The sequence below is a fragment of the Cornus florida genome, unplaced genomic scaffold (assembly GCF_030987335.1).
Source record: "Cornus florida cultivar Cherokee Brave unplaced genomic scaffold, ASM3098733v1 CherokeeBrave_3.0.0_Hap2_Chr05, whole genome shotgun sequence".
NCBI lineage: Eukaryota > Viridiplantae > Streptophyta > Magnoliopsida > Cornales > Cornaceae > Cornus > Cornus florida.
Genome location: NW_026775575.1, coordinates 54,537,982 through 54,553,485, shown reverse-complemented (window position 1 = coordinate 54,553,485; position 15,504 = coordinate 54,537,982). Strand labels below are relative to the sequence as shown.

At 36.1% G+C, this 15,504-nt stretch overlaps 1 protein-coding gene across 1 annotated transcript; it reads right to left on the bottom strand.

Moving 5' to 3' along the window:
• Nucleotides 1-10,827: 10,827 nt before the first annotated feature.
• Nucleotides 10,828-13,358, bottom strand: LOC132309295 (methylesterase 17-like). Its single transcript, XM_059807614.1, has 4 exons — nucleotides 13,119-13,358; nucleotides 12,869-13,009; nucleotides 11,371-11,484; nucleotides 10,828-11,106 (listed from the first exon to the last, which is right to left on the bottom strand). Exons 1-4 carry the CDS (start codon nucleotides 13,356-13,358, stop codon nucleotides 10,828-10,830), a joined length of 774 nt encoding a protein of 257 aa, XP_059663597.1.
• Between the last annotated feature and the right edge of the window lie 2,146 nt (nucleotides 13,359-15,504).

Sequence of the window (15,504 nt, the reverse complement as noted above, 5' to 3'; positions counted from 1 at the left end):
CCATTGATCCACAGCCGAAAACCCCGACTGTACCCTCTCTGTTTTTCTCACAACCTACTCTGTTTTCACTCTAAAAGCTCTCTGTAAAATAAACCCTTATATACGTGAATAGGGTCTGTGTTTATTTTTCAAAACCCTAAGACGACCTATTGTTGTATTTATATAGGCTTAAAGAAAACCTAATTCTAATTCTAAAAGGAGACGGGAAAAATACAACCATACTAAGTCGGCTAACTCATGAGATTAAACGAAACCCTAAAATTATAATATTCATTTAATAATAATTAATTCTAATTTAATTATTAATAATTCCTAATAATTAAATTAACCCAAAAATACATATATCCCCATAAATACATGAATATAAAAACATGAGTATTAATCATACCCATGTAATCCAACCTATCCAATAGGATAAAATAAAAATAAAGCAACTAACCGCAATTAAATTAAATAGACTAATTAATCAAATAAAGCAAATTTAAATACACAATGAACAATTAAATCAAATAAAAATAAAACAATTAAACACATACACAAATAGACACAAAATCAATTAAAAATGCACAAAAATAAACTTTAAATTTCAATTTTATCCTTTTGGAAAATAGGGGTATTACAGCCCCACACCGGAGCAATTTTATGGAGGTACACAAGAACAGGCCAATGTCATCTTCTCTCGTCCCGAAAATAATCCATACTCAAATACATACAATCCAGGATGAAGAGATCGTCTAAATTTCTCATGAAGGCAACCAGCCTCACAAAATTCAGCATTCCATGGTCATGGGCAGCAAAATCAGTCCAATTCTCAGCCCATGAACCAGCCATTCTAAGCTTCCACAAGCTTCCGTCCTCCTTCCTACAATCCAAGCTCTTCAAATTCAAATTATGTTGCTCTTCACCCGTCCCAATTGGATGAGATATTGAACACTACGCAAATAATGGATGTCATTAGTGACATGTATTGGCACAAATGCCTTTAATTCACACCTCTTACTATTTCGATGATAACAAACAAAAATGACTTCTATGAATTGTGTTGATCTCTTCGTCTCTTAGCTAGTCAAGATTATGTTGGACATCACAATCCATTCACATCAATTTTTGTTCATCTATTTTTTGGAGTTACATTCCAATACTTGTTGTAAAACCCTAAAATTTCGTACATTATTTTTATTATTTAGTATTTAGTATTTTAATGTGATAGTAGAGATAATAGAGTTTTTCTTTAAAATTTAAAACTTTAAATAAGAGTCCTAGGTTATCTCAAATGCAATTATATTTATCCTTTATATTTTCACGTTGTATCAGTTCTACGAGGATTTATTTTTTTAAAAAAATAATAATAATATTAGCACGATACAGCGTGATAGGACGGAGACCTAGAGAGAGTGATCTGACGTCGTGTCTTTCTGCAGTAGCCGAAGGAAGGAACGATAATCTAGAATTCGCGTAGGAAGAAAGAATTAATTATTATCCCAGGCAAGTTAATCTTGCATTGTAGTTCTATATACATTCGTAACTTCTTAAAAGATGTATATTTTAGCATATTTTAATATGTTGTTGCAAGTTACTGATTAAGAATACAATATATATTGGTTGCATGAGTAGTTGTATTTAATCAAGTAATCTTAAGAGTCTTTACATTTCTTACGAAAAATGTTTATTGGTTGAATATGAAATTTAGTTTATTTCATTGTTATAATTTATAGTAATAATATTGATTTATATATGAAGGTATCTATATTTACATGTTTAAGAATGACTGCATGTATGTAATTTGTAGAGTTACTTTGGTTATAATTAAGATGCGTGAACCTTTAAGTATATTTGTATTTGAGTATATAAAATTTCATATAATCTTAACTTTAAGTTCTGATTAATGACAAATCTGATCTAATGTAAATATATATATATAGATGTATGTGCGTGTGTTTATGTGTGGACTGTTTGAAGTAAAGTAGTCTTCATGTGGTAGATATATATTTATAGGAAGGAAATTCTTGTAGAGTTTCAGTCAAAGAGGGATTTATGTGGGTACGTTGGTATATGGCAGTGGTGTAGTCATTAGTACTGGGTCTTGGAGATCATTATTTTGGGATTAAAAAATTATGGTGTTTAGACTAGTTTCATAAACTAATTCTCATGTGTATGTTAATAAATTAAGCAATAAATAATCCATGATTGTGGGATGACCTGTATTTAACAAAGTGGATTTGGACTTGGTTATGCATGGTTGGAAACACAACTTAGAAGTTGCTGATTGAGCTCCTGGAAAGAATAATTTAAACTGGTGGAAGACTCATTTTGGGTGTTTTGATTTCACCAGCATTGGGCCATTGGATGGTGTATGGGGCGTGTTTGGACTAGGGTGTGAGCAGTTGGCCAACGAGTTAGGCTGTGTGGTCCATTAGTCAAGATCTAAATGTTAGACCATTTCTTTGTCCATCAGAAATTATTTATTTATTTATTTTTATTCAATAATTTAAACTTATTTAGAATTAGAAATAAATTAGGGAAATATATTATTAATGTTCCAAAAATTATGATATTTTTCACAATATTATTTTTATCATATGTGAACTGTTTGAAAAAGTATTATTTTTTTAAATACAAAGACAGGGAGTACGGAAAAACTATTAAGCGATAGATTTTGAAATTTTGCAGGGTCATGTATCTAAGGATAGGCTATGTCTAGAAATTTTGTACTCCCACTAGTTGGGTCTTTAGGGTTCTATTTTAAATTAAAAGTGTGTTTGGTTGTATTATTTATTAATTTATATTATTAATTAATAATGTCTCTCATAATTCACCATAATTAATAATGATGAGTTTGCATTAGTCGGAGGGCATTCAGGGACTGACCCTATGATGACTCCTGGGTATGGTCAGGGACCTACCTATTTGGGAGTGCACTACCCTTTTGTTATGGCCATGGGTCTAACGAGCCCTTATTGTGTGGACGTGATCAGGGATCATCTGGGGAGTAGACGTACAATCCAGCCACACGTGTGTTTTTGGTAGTCAGGGACTATACGATTCACACCATTTTATTGGACGGGAGCCCGGGGCTCATGTGAGATATGCCGATTTATTAAAAATAAAAGATGGTTATTTATTAAGTTTATAATTAACTGAGTTATACACATTTGAATAATGAACTTATTTGAGTTGCTTATATATACAGGAATACAAGGTAAGGTTAATTTGCTGAACGATGATTGTGTTTAGCATTTATTGCTGAGCTTGTGAGTTCACCCCATTATCACATTTCAGGTACACGTTGAGTAGGAACGTGATGGGATTACATAATGGTGATGGATTTTGGCTTGTTTGTCGTATTCTTTGGTTTAGTTCAATTTTCGCATTGTAATAAGAATGACGATATTTTTTTTGAGAGTTAGTTCATTTTGTCCAATTATCATGGATTATTTTTGACAAGGTTGTTTGATATTATGGTTGTATCAATTTAATAAATTAGAGGGTGGTTTACATTTACTTCTTTATTTAATTATTTTTATTGTAAGGTTGTGGTTGTGTACAGAAAGTCATGCCAAATCTTAATACGAGACAAGAGTTCATGTATTTAGGATTTTGGGGCGTGACAGTTTGGTATCAGAGCCTAGGTTAAGAATTACCTGGCTAAGAGAAGTGATAGTAAGAATAGGAGCATATACTTATACGAATTATTGCTCTCTTACCATGCTCCAGTTTAAGTATAAATTACTTGTGAGACTTATCATTGACATTCTTTACTGAAAATAGGATGTCAGGAGCTGGAAGAGGCAGAGGACGACCTGCTAGAGGCAGAGGTCAGGGAGGTGTTGGTCGTGGTGGTGTTAACCATGACGATGTTCAGTTGGAGGATGCACCTCATGTGCCAAATCCTATGATTGGATTTATCAGAGATATCCGTAAACTGGGGGCTGTTGAATTTGCTAGAGCTACCGATCCACTTGATGCTGAGAAGTGGATTGAAGATATGGAAAAGTATTTTGAGATGATGGACTGCACTGAGGTGCAAAAAAGGAAGATTAGTGCATTTCTTTTATCTGGTGAGGCGCGCCAGTGGTGGCAGTCAGAGACTAGGATGGTTGTGGACATTACAACTATGACCTGGGATGATTTTAAAACTCGGTTCAATGACAAATACTTTCCACAATCAGTGAAGGAGAAGAAGGCAGTGGAGTTCATGCAGCTGGAACAGAATAATGAGATGTCAGTTAGTGAGTACGAGAGGAAGTTTACAGAGCTATCCCGATTCGCTCCTCACAATGTTGCGAATGAGTTACACAAGGTTAGAAAGTTTGAGCGAGGATTGGTCTCTTATGTGAAGAAGTTTGTGGTGGGTCATCGTTTTGACACTTATGCTAGAGTGGTGGAATGTGCTATGGCAGTAGAGGAGAATAATAACATTACCTTTCAGAAACAGAAGGAGCGTAGGGCAGAACAGAAAGGTAAGGGTGCTAGCAGCACTCAACAGAATTAGAGTAGCTCTCAACAGAATCAGAGGGGTCAGCAGCAGCAGACTCAGAGAAACTGGCAGGGTCAGTCTTGGCAGAGAGGTAAACAAGATTGGCGAGCAGGGAAACGGCAGAGAGTTGGTGAAGGTGAGCAATCCACAGCTTCAGTACCAGCCACACCTCATGATGCACAGCCATATCAGTTCAGCGGGCATTGCTACAATTGTCGTGAGCAAAGACATTTGGCTCATAATTGTCCTAAGCCTCACAAGAATAATCAGCAGAAAGGTCAGGCACCACAGCAACAGGGAGGTGCAAGGGTTTATGCAGTTGTTCCAGATGGGAGACAGGATCGTGCACCACCAGCAGTGGAAGGTACACTTACTATTTATGACAGTATAGCTAGAGTACTATTTGATTCAGGTTCTTCATATTCTTTTATTGCACTATCATTTATGGATACACTGGGATTAGAACCTGGACATATAAGTAATGCCTTATCTATTACAACTCCACTCGCGCGACGACACTTGATAGAATATGTCGTGCTTGCCCTGTTACAATTGGGGAGTTGGAGTATCCTATTGATTTAATAGTATTACGTATGATAGAATTTGATGCTATACTGGGTATGGATTGGTTGGCTAGATATCATGCTCAGTTGGACTGCCATGAGAGGATTATTGTATTCTCAGTTCCGGGACAGTTACCTTCTCGATATAAGTATGGGGAGTTTGAGGGCACCATGACTATGGGATTTCTGGCCCACATCGAGGTGGTTGAGCAATGCGTGACTATAGAGCAGTTGCATACAATGTCAGAGTATACAAATGTGTTTCGTGATATTCCGGGTTTGCCTCCTAGGAGGGCAGTGGATTTCTGCATCGACCTCACTCCTGGTATTTCACCTATCTCTAGGGCACCCTACAGAATGGCGCCAGTTGAATTGAGTGAGTTGAAGAAGCAGACTCAAGAGTTGCAAGATCAGGGGTTTATTCGACCTAGCACATCACCTTGAAGAGTACCTATTTTATTTGTCAAGAAGAAAGATGGGTCACTCCGCTTATGTGTTGACTACCGTGTGCTGAATAAGGTCACTATTAAGAATAAGTACCCATTGCCATGCATTAATGATTTGTTTGATCAACTTAGAGGGGCACAGTTGTTTTCTAAGATTGACTTGAGGACTGGATACCATCAACTGAGGATTAAGGAGGAGGATAATCCTAAGACTTCCTTCAGGACTCGTTATGGCCTCTATGAGTTTTTAGTCATGCCTTTTGGGTTGACTAACGCTCCGGCAACTTTTATGGATTTGATGAACCGAGTGTATCGACCATACTTGGATCAGTTTGTTGTAGTATTTGTTAATGACATCCTGATATATTCCAAGACTAAGGAGGAGCATGAGAGACACTTGAGCATTACACTTCAGACTTTGCGTGAGCATCAGCTCTATGCTAAGTTTGAGAAGTGTGACTTTTGGCAGGAGCAGATTCAGTTTTTGGGGCATGTGATCTCTAAGGATGGAGTTTCAGTAGATTCTGCCAAGGTGGAGGCTGTGATGAGTTGGAAACGGCCTACTACTGTCACTGAGATTCGTAGCTTCTTAGGACTGGCAGGATACTACAGGCACTTTATTGAGGGTTTCTCCAAGATTGCTGCACCTTTGACCCGGTTGACTCGGAAGGATGTAAAGTTTGTTTGGGACCACCGCTGTGAGCAGGCGTTTGAGGAGCTGAAGACGAGATTGACATCAACACCAGTTCTTACCATTCCTGTTAGTGGTGAGAGATTTGTGATCTACACAGATGCATCACATCAGGCTCTTGGCTGTGTATTGATGCAAGATGATAAGGTGGTAGCGTATGCCTCTAGGCAGCTTAAGCCACATGAGCAAAATTACCCTACAGATGACCTGGAATTGGCAGCAGTGGTTCTTGCATTGAAGGTGTGGAGGCATTACTTGTATGGCGAGGAATTTGAGTTATTCTCTTATCACAAGAGCCTCAAATACCTCTACACTCAGAAGGAGTTGAATAAGAGGCAACGGAGGTGGATGGAGAAGATAAAGGATTTTGATATGACTCTTCAGTATCATCCTGGAAAGGCGAATGTGGTAGCAGATGCCTTGAGTCGGAAACCGAGAGGATTAGTTGCCTTTATGATGATTCAGGAGTGGATGATGTTAGAGGCATTGGCAGAGTTTTCTATCATGCCGAGTTCTCAGAGTACAGGGGCTATTCTTTGTAGTTTGACTGTACAACCTACTTTGATCAGCCGGATCATTCATTTTCAGACTCAGGATGACAGGTTACAGACCAAAGCAGTTGAGTCTGTTAATGATGAAGGTAATGTTGACTGGGCGTATGGAGCTGATGGTGGTATGAGATTTCGAGGTAGGCTATGTGTTCCAGACTTAGCAGACCTCAAGAAAGAGATTTTAGAGGAGGCACATCACTCTAGGTACACAGTGCACCCAGGTGGCACTAAGATGTATCATGATCTTAAGAGGCAGTTCTGGTGGGAAGGCATGAAACGTGATGTGGTAGAGTTTGTATCTAGATGTCTCACTTGCCAGCGAGTGAAAGCTAAGCACCAGAGACCAGCAGGACTATTACAGCCTTTGCCTGTGCCTGAGTGGAAATGGGAACATGTGACGATGGATTTTGTTGTGGGGTTACTGAGGTCGATACATAACCATGATACAGTGTGGGTGATAATGGACCGATTGACTAAATCAGCTCATTTTCTACCTATTCGAGCTACTGATACTGTAAAGGAATTATGTAAGATCTACATTAGAGACATAGTTAAGCTTCATGGAGTGCCGGTGTCTATTGTCTCAGATCGTGATCCTCGTTTTTCATCTCGATTTTGGAGTAGTTTCCAAGCAGCTTTTGGCACTCCTTTGAGTTTGAGTACTGCTTTTCATCCTCAGACCGATGGCCAGTCCGAGAGGGTCATTCAGGTGTTGGAGGATATGCTTCGTGCTTGTGTGCTAGATTTTCGGGGCAGTTGGGAGGATCACATTCCATTGGTTGAGTTCGCTTATAATAATAGCTATCAGGCTAGTATCGGCATGGCACCATATGAGGCACTTTATGGTAGACCTTGTCGTTCAGCTGTATGTTGGGCTGAGGTTAGTGATGGTAGTTTTTTGGGGCCAGAGTTGGTGCAAGAGACTACGGAGAATCATTCGAGATCGACTTCGCACAGCTCAGAGTCGACAGAAGAGTTATGCAGAACGACGCCGTCGTGCTTTGGAGTTTAGTGTGGGTGACTTGGTGTTCTTGAAAGTATCACCAATGAAGGGGGTTCTGAGATTTGATAGAAAGAAAAGGAAGTTAGCTCCTCGATTCATCGGACCTTTTGAGATCACAGAGAGGATTGGGAAGGTGGCGTATAGATTAGCTGTACCACCTAGACTATCAGCTGTTCACGATGTTTTCCATGTCTCTATGTTTAGGAGGTGCTTGGGGGATGAAACTCAGGCCATTGACTGCACAGAGGTCCAGATTCGTCCTAATGTAACCTATGTTGAGACGCCTGTTCGCATTGTTGACAGTATAGTGAAATAGTTGAGGCGGGCAAAGAAACCTTTGGTGAAGGTGCAGTGGAATCATCAGGACGAGAGAGAGGCTACTTGGGAGCTAGAGTCAGAAATGAAAGAAAAGTACCCACAACTCTTCGAATAAGGTATGCAAATTTCGAGGACGAAATTTCTTTTTAGGTGGGTAGAATGTAAAACCCTAAAATTTCGTACATTATTTTTATTATTTAGTATTTAGTATTTTAATGTGATAGCAGAGATAATAGAGTTTTTCTTTTAAAATTTAAAACTTTAAATAAGAGTCCTAGGTTATCTCAAATGCAATTATATTTATCCTTTATATTTTCACGTTGTATCAGTTCTACGAGGATTTATTTTTAAAAAAATAATAATAATAATATTAGCACGATACAGCGTGATAGGACGGAGACCTAGAGAGAGTGATCTGACGTCGTGTCTTTCTGCAATAGCCGAGGGAAGGAACGATAATCTGGAATTCGCGTAGGAAGGAAGAATTAATTATTATCCCAGGCAAGTTAATCTTGCATTGTAGTTCTATATATATTCGTAACTTCTTAAAAGATGTATATTTTAGCATATTTTAATATGTTGTTGCAAGTTACTGATTAAGACTACAATATATATTGGTTGCATGAGTAGTTGTATTTAATCAAGTAATCTTAAGAGTCTTTACATTTCTTACGAAAAATGTTTATTGGTTGAATATGAAATTTAGTTTATTTCATTGTTATAATTTATAGTAATAATAATGATTTATATATGAAGGTATCTATATTTACATGTTTGAGAATGACTGCATGTATGTAATTTGTAAAGTTACTTTGGTTATAATTAAGATGCGTGAACCTTTAAGTATATTTGTATTTGAGTATATAAAATTTCATATAATCTTAAATTTAAGTTCTGATTAATGACAAATCTGATCTAATGTAAATATATATATATAGATGTATGTGCGTGTGTTTATGTGTGGACTGTTTGAAGTAAAGTAGTCTTCATGTGGTAGATATATATTTATAGGAAGGAAATTCTTGTAGAGTTTCAGTCAAAGAGGGATTTATGTGGGTACGTTGGTAAATGGCAGTGGTGTAGTCATTAGTACTGGGTCTTGGAGATCATTATTTTGGGATTAAAAAATTATGGTGTTTAGACTAGTTTCATAAACTAATTCTCATGTGTATGTTAATAAATTAAGCAATAAATAATCCATGATTGTGGGATGACCTGTATTTAACAAAGTGGATTTGGACTTGGTTATGCATGGTTGGAAACACAACTTAGAAGTTGCTGGTTGAGCTCCTGGAAAGAATAATTTAAACTGGTGGAAGACTCATTTTGGGTGTTTTGATTTCACCCACATTGGGCCATTGGATGGTGTATGGGGCGTGTTTGGACTAGGGTGTGAGCAGTTGGCCAACGAGTTAGGCTGTGTGGTCCATTAGTCAAGATCTAAATGTTAGACCATTTCTTTGTCCATCAGAAATTATTTATTTATTTATTTTTATTTAATAATTTAAACTGATTTAGAATTAGAAATAAATTAGGGAAATATATTATTAATGTTCCAAAAATTATGATATTTTTCACAATATTATTTTTATCATATGTGAACTGTTTGAAAAAGTATTATTTTTTTTAATACAAAGGCAGGGAGTACGGAAAAACTATTAAGCGATAGATTTTGAAATTTTGCAGGGTCATGTATATAAGGATAGGCTATGTCTAGAAATTTTGTACTCCCACTAGTTGGGTCTTTAGGGTTCTATTCTAAATTAAAAGTGTGTTTGGTTGTATTACTTATTAATTTATATTATTAATTAATAATGTCTCTCATAATTCACCATAATTAATAATAATGAGTTTGGATTAGTCAGAGGGCATTCAGGGACTGACCCTATGATGACTCCTGGGTATGGTCAGGGACCTACCTATTTGGGAGTACACTACCCTTTTGTTATGGCCATGGGTCTAATGAGCCCTTATTGTGTGGACGTGATCAGGGATTATTTGGGGAGTAGACGTACAATCCAGCCACACGTGTGTTTTTGGTAGTCAGGGACTATATGATTCACACCATTTTATTGGACGGGAGCCCGGGGCTCATGTGAGATATGCCGATTTATTAAAAATAAAAGATGGTTATTTATTAAGTTTATAATTAACTGGGTTATACATATTTGAATAATGAACTTATTTGAGTTGCTTATATATACAGGAATACAAGGTAAGGTTAATTTGCTGAATGATGATTGTGTTTAGCATTTATTGCTGAGCTTGTGAGCTCACCCCATTATCACATTTCAGGTACACGTTGAGTATGAACGTGATGGGATTACATGATGGTGATGGATTTTGGCTTGTTTGTCGTATTCTTTGGTTTAGTTCAATTTTCGCATTGTAATAAGAATGACGATATTTTTTTTGAGAGTTAGTTCATTTTGTCCAATTATCATGGATTATTTTTAACAAGGTTGTTTGATATTATGGTTGTATCGATTTAATAAATTAGAGGGTGGTTTACATCTACTTCTTTATTTAATTATTTTTATTGTAAGGTTGTGGTTGTGTAAAGAAAGTCATGCCAAATCTTAATACGAGACAAGAGTTCATGTATTTAGGATTTTGGGGCGTGACACTTGTACGCATAGTTACTCCACTTTTACAAGTAGGAATTTTTTTTGTCATAGTTATAAGAGTACAATACAGCCTTTTCACTGCCCAAACCATCTTATTTCAACCAGCCTCTTCATATTATTTATATATATATATATATATGCTGACCCAAGTTCAGTTACACTCAATGAAACCTGCAGCTTTGGCTAGCAACCCGGCGAGCACAAAAGGGTCAGAGGAAAGTGGGTTGTGATCACTTTCCACGAAATAGGTCTCCGACGGCGGCCATTTCTTAATCATAGCGGTTTGCTGCTCCGGTATGAGAACATGATCATTCATCGTCCTAATGTATACACGTCGTACGTCATCTGCACCATTTCCTTCGAATTTAGCGTGCATTATTGCCTTCAATGATACTCCAGGCCGGTGAAGTATCGAACCTAGCACCTCCTCCTGCTCGAAAAATCAATCCGTGTTATTCATGTTAACCACCAGCTGTTCTAAAAAAAAAAAAAAAAAAATTAAATAACTACAAATAATGTATTTGTTTATATCTTTTAATACGGCTCATCAGATTATTTACTATGAATGGAATAATATGGTATATAAAATTATTAATTATTATAATTATTAAAGTGATGATAAAATTTGAATTCGTAACAAATTCTTGGATAATAATTTTGAAAAAGTTTGAAAAATGTTTTGAATTGTTGTTACTTCTTGCGGTCCTTTATAAGCAACGTTCCTATCCTTTGAGGTGGTTGAAGGCTGATCAGGTCCCGAAACACATGTGTAATTGACCAAGCTGCTAAGCACACCACCTGGTGCTCCCTGTTTTATACAATTAATTAGGAGAGGACAGTAGCCACCAAACAAAATAAAATAAAATAAAATAAAAATATTTTTATTTGAATTGGTATAATAAAATGTTGTGTTATTTTAAGAAAACTGATATAAAACATTTGAGGTATTGAAATAACAATGTGACACATATTGAAATTTAATTGAAACACTCAATATGAATAATGCAAGAGTTTATATGCTAGAATATATGGAGAATGCATATTCCATTGAATTCAATTCTTCTATGTTAAATTTTAATGACCTAGTGTAAATTTTTATAAAGCAATTTTTGAAAATTGTCAATCAAATATATATATTTTTTATAATTTTTAAATGAGTTAAGTGCATAAAATTCCCTTATATTCTCGATGTAGTGCATAAAACCCCATGTATGGTATAAAACACCCCCTACACTTTTATTTTGGTGCAAATACCCCCTCATTAGACTTAAAATGGCTATAATGCCCTTATGTAAGTAGAATAAAATAATAGTTAAAAATGATGGTCATGTAAAATGACTGTTTTGTCCAATTTTTTAAAAATAATTTAAGGACCAAGCTTGAAAGAGCAAGCTACTTAATTCACTAAATATATATATATAATGACACAAAAAAGAATAGCAACTGCATAATTGGTTATGGGAGGGAGGGAGAAAGAGGGAGTGTGTGTGAAGAGGGCGTACAAGAAAAGCGTTGGGAGGGAGTTTAAACACATAATGCGAGGGGCAAAATGGGAAGGGGAAACACAAAAATTGGATTCTCATAATTATTCGTTGTCAAAAAATGGTCAGATTAAAGTTATGTGCACATTTATTTTGAAAAACAGGGACTAAAATGTACCTTTTTTTAAATAAATAAATAAATTAGAAGCCGACAACACCCACTTTGAAAAGGAGATTGTAATTGTGCACAAAACCCATAATGTACTGTTTTTTTTTTTTTTTTTTTTTTTTTTTTTTTTTTTTTTTTTTTTCGGCACTTAACCTTTTTAAAATTTTAGTTCTCAGAAAATATGAAGAATTAATGTTTAGGCGGGCGAGACAGAATGAGCGGGCACTACTACTAACCAAGCCAAGCCCAGTTCTAGCCTAAAGGCGCTGGTAGCTTGCTTCCAATTGCCTTATATGAGAGTTGCGGCCATGGCCCGAAGGGGCCTTAACAGACATATTTACCAAGAATTGAAAGCTAGTCTCAAATGATAGAACCAAATGAATCCAAAAAATTTCTGTTCTATTTCTATCCTAAGTTGAATTTACAAATGTTGCACTTAGCTTACTAACAAGACTAGAGAAACACTTGCATTACACAGTCAACACTAGAGAAAAGGGTATAGTAAAAAAAGGTAAAAAATAAGTAATTAGTAGAAACTTTACATCCTTCTTGTCTTGCTCTGTCATGAACCCGTGCTTTAACATTGTAGCTGCAACATATACTGCTGCCCAAATTTTCTTACCAAACTTGTGACTCGCGTCTGTCACGCTCAGACCTCCAGCACTGTGCCCTACCAATATGACCTACAACATATATAACCAATATGTACAATTGTGTGTGACTGTGTAATGTTAATTTAAAGGCCATTCGAAAAAGAAAAGAAAAGAAAAAAAAAATTAAAGCAGAGGACACCTTTTCATGATGAGCCAAATTGGCCATGAAATTGATAAGAGGCTTGTTATACTCATCGAAAGTACGAATTTCACAAGCATTGGACCGATCGAGACCGGCACTCTTGAGGTCGAGACATGTGACCTTGTAGCCATATGTCTCCAAGAGGGCCCTGATTTTGTACCAAGCCCAAGCCCCACCTCCATAGCCATGCACTAGAACAAAGTGTGGCTTAGGGCATGTCACTGTCTCTGTTTTCATAATTCTACCCAGAGTTCTGATTCTTAGGTACTCACCATGATCACTTGATTCACTTCTGTACCAAACACAGAAGGAGAGGAAGAGAAGGAGAAGAAAGAAGAGGAAAGGAAATGTAAGAAGCCTTTGGGACATTTTCACTTTGGATGTAGCTTCACCTGCATTTCTCCACTATATATGCCTGCCTTTTTTTAAATGAACCAATCGATCAAGTAGTGCAACACATGGAGAGTTAAAAAGGAAAGGACAAAAAAATTTAAAACAAGTGTCTGTCTCGCTCATTTCTGGATAATAATCTTCAAAGAGATCCGAAAATTATAGAAAACTTGTCGATCCAACTAGACTTTCGAGGTATTTATCATTATATTTTTTCTTCACAATTTTTTTAAGAGAAGTTGAGTCAATCATGCCCTTATTCTCAAAATTATTTTTATGGTAGTAAAATATCAATAACATGGTAAAGGCACTTACGCATTTAATCACTGACTAATTAAATCACAGTATTGAATGCATTTTTATTTATGTCTGCCTGCAAGTTTAAAATTGAGCAATAAAGTAGTGTAACACCTGAAAAAGAAATGGGAGTTACCCATTTCTGAAAAATAGAAAAATAAACAGTATAGAAATCGAAAATCAGAAAAAGTGTTTTTTTTTTTTTTTTTTTAAGTGGTGGTTGTTGTGATGACTCTTCTTTTTGGTCGTTTGTTACCCGCATTTCAGTGCATGCAGGGCATCTTACGCTAAATGTTGGGTGTTGGTTTAGGTACTCAGTTGTGAGTTACAGTAATGACTGACATTGATGAGTTTGTGTGTACAAACAATATTTGGTGGTGCTTTTCGGATTTTTACTTTAGTCGATAAGGAGGTGTATTTAATGGATGAGATAAAATTAAAATGTTTTCTGATTAGATTCTCCAACTCCTCTACCAACCGATTTTAAAGAGTACGTGTTTAAATTATCTTGCCTGAAATGCCTTCACAATCACATCTAAAACTTAGGCTACTTACAGCATCTCCAATACTCTTTCATTTTGAGCTCTCAAACTCATAATTTGAGAGATGGGTAAAAAAAGCTACTCATAATTTTAGGTGGTGGTTGTTGTGATGACTCTTCTTTTTGGTCGTTTGTTACCCGCATTTCAGTGCATGCAGGGCATCTTACGCTAAATGTTGGGTGTTGGTTTAGGTACTCAGTTGTGAGTTACAGTAATGACTGACATTGATGAGTTTGTGTGTACAAACAATATTTGGTGGTGCTTTTCGGATTTTTACTTTAGTCGATAAGGAGGTGTATTTAATGGATGAGATAAAATTAAAATGTTTTCTGATTAGATTCTCCAACTCCTCTACCAACCGATTTTAAAGAGTACGTGTTTAAATTATCTTGCCTGAAATGCCTTCACAATCACATCTAAAACTTAGGCTACTTACAGCATCTCCAATACTCTTTCATTTTGAGCTCTCAAACTCATAATTTGAGAGATGGGTAAAAAAAGCTACTCATAATTTTAGGTGGTGGTTGTTGTGATGACTCTTCTTTTTGGTCGTTTGTTACCCGCATTTCAGTGCATGCAGGGCATCTTACGCTAAATGTTGGGTGTTGGTTTAGGTACTCAGTTGTGAGTTACAGTAATGACTGACATTGATGAGTTTGTGTGTACAAACAATATTTGGTGGTGCTTTTCGGATTTTTACTTTAGTCGATAAGGAGGTGTATTTAATGGATGAGATAAAATTAAAATGTTTTCTGATTAGATTCTCCAACTCCTCTACCAACCGATTTTAAAGAGTACGTGTTTAAATTATCTTGCCTGAAATGCCTTCACAATCACATCTAAAACTTAGGCTACTTACAGCATCTCCAATACTCTTTCATTTTGAGCTCTCAAACTCATAATTTGAGAGATGGGTAAAAAAAGCTACTCCAATGACCTTTCATTTGGCCTCTTCAAAGCTCCCTCCCCCTCCCCCTAAACACACACACACACATAATTTCAACCCAAATTCGTCTATCTATCTATATATATATATATATATATTAAAAAGATTATAAAAAATTTTACCAAATAGGATTTAGTTTGCAAAACAAGAATTACAAACCTTGATTAGTTGATTTAGGAAAAAAATTAAAACAAAACCCATACATACA

What these genes read in the sequence shown, in the direction of transcription:
- LOC132309295 (XM_059807614.1), bottom strand. Translation starts at nt 13,358, where the DNA reads ATGAAAACAGAGACAGTGACATGCCCTAAGCCACACTTTGTTCTAGTG. An exon ending in ATTTGGCTCATCATGAAAAG is followed by an intron (nt 13,010 to 13,118) that starts GTGTCCTCTGCT and finishes TATATGTTGTAG; the next exon opens with GTCATATTGGTAGGGCACAG. An exon ending in CTTATAAAGGACCGCAAGAA is followed by an intron (nt 11,107 to 11,370) that starts GTAACAACAATT and finishes TTTTTCGAGCAG; the next exon opens with GAGGAGGTGCTAGGTTCGAT.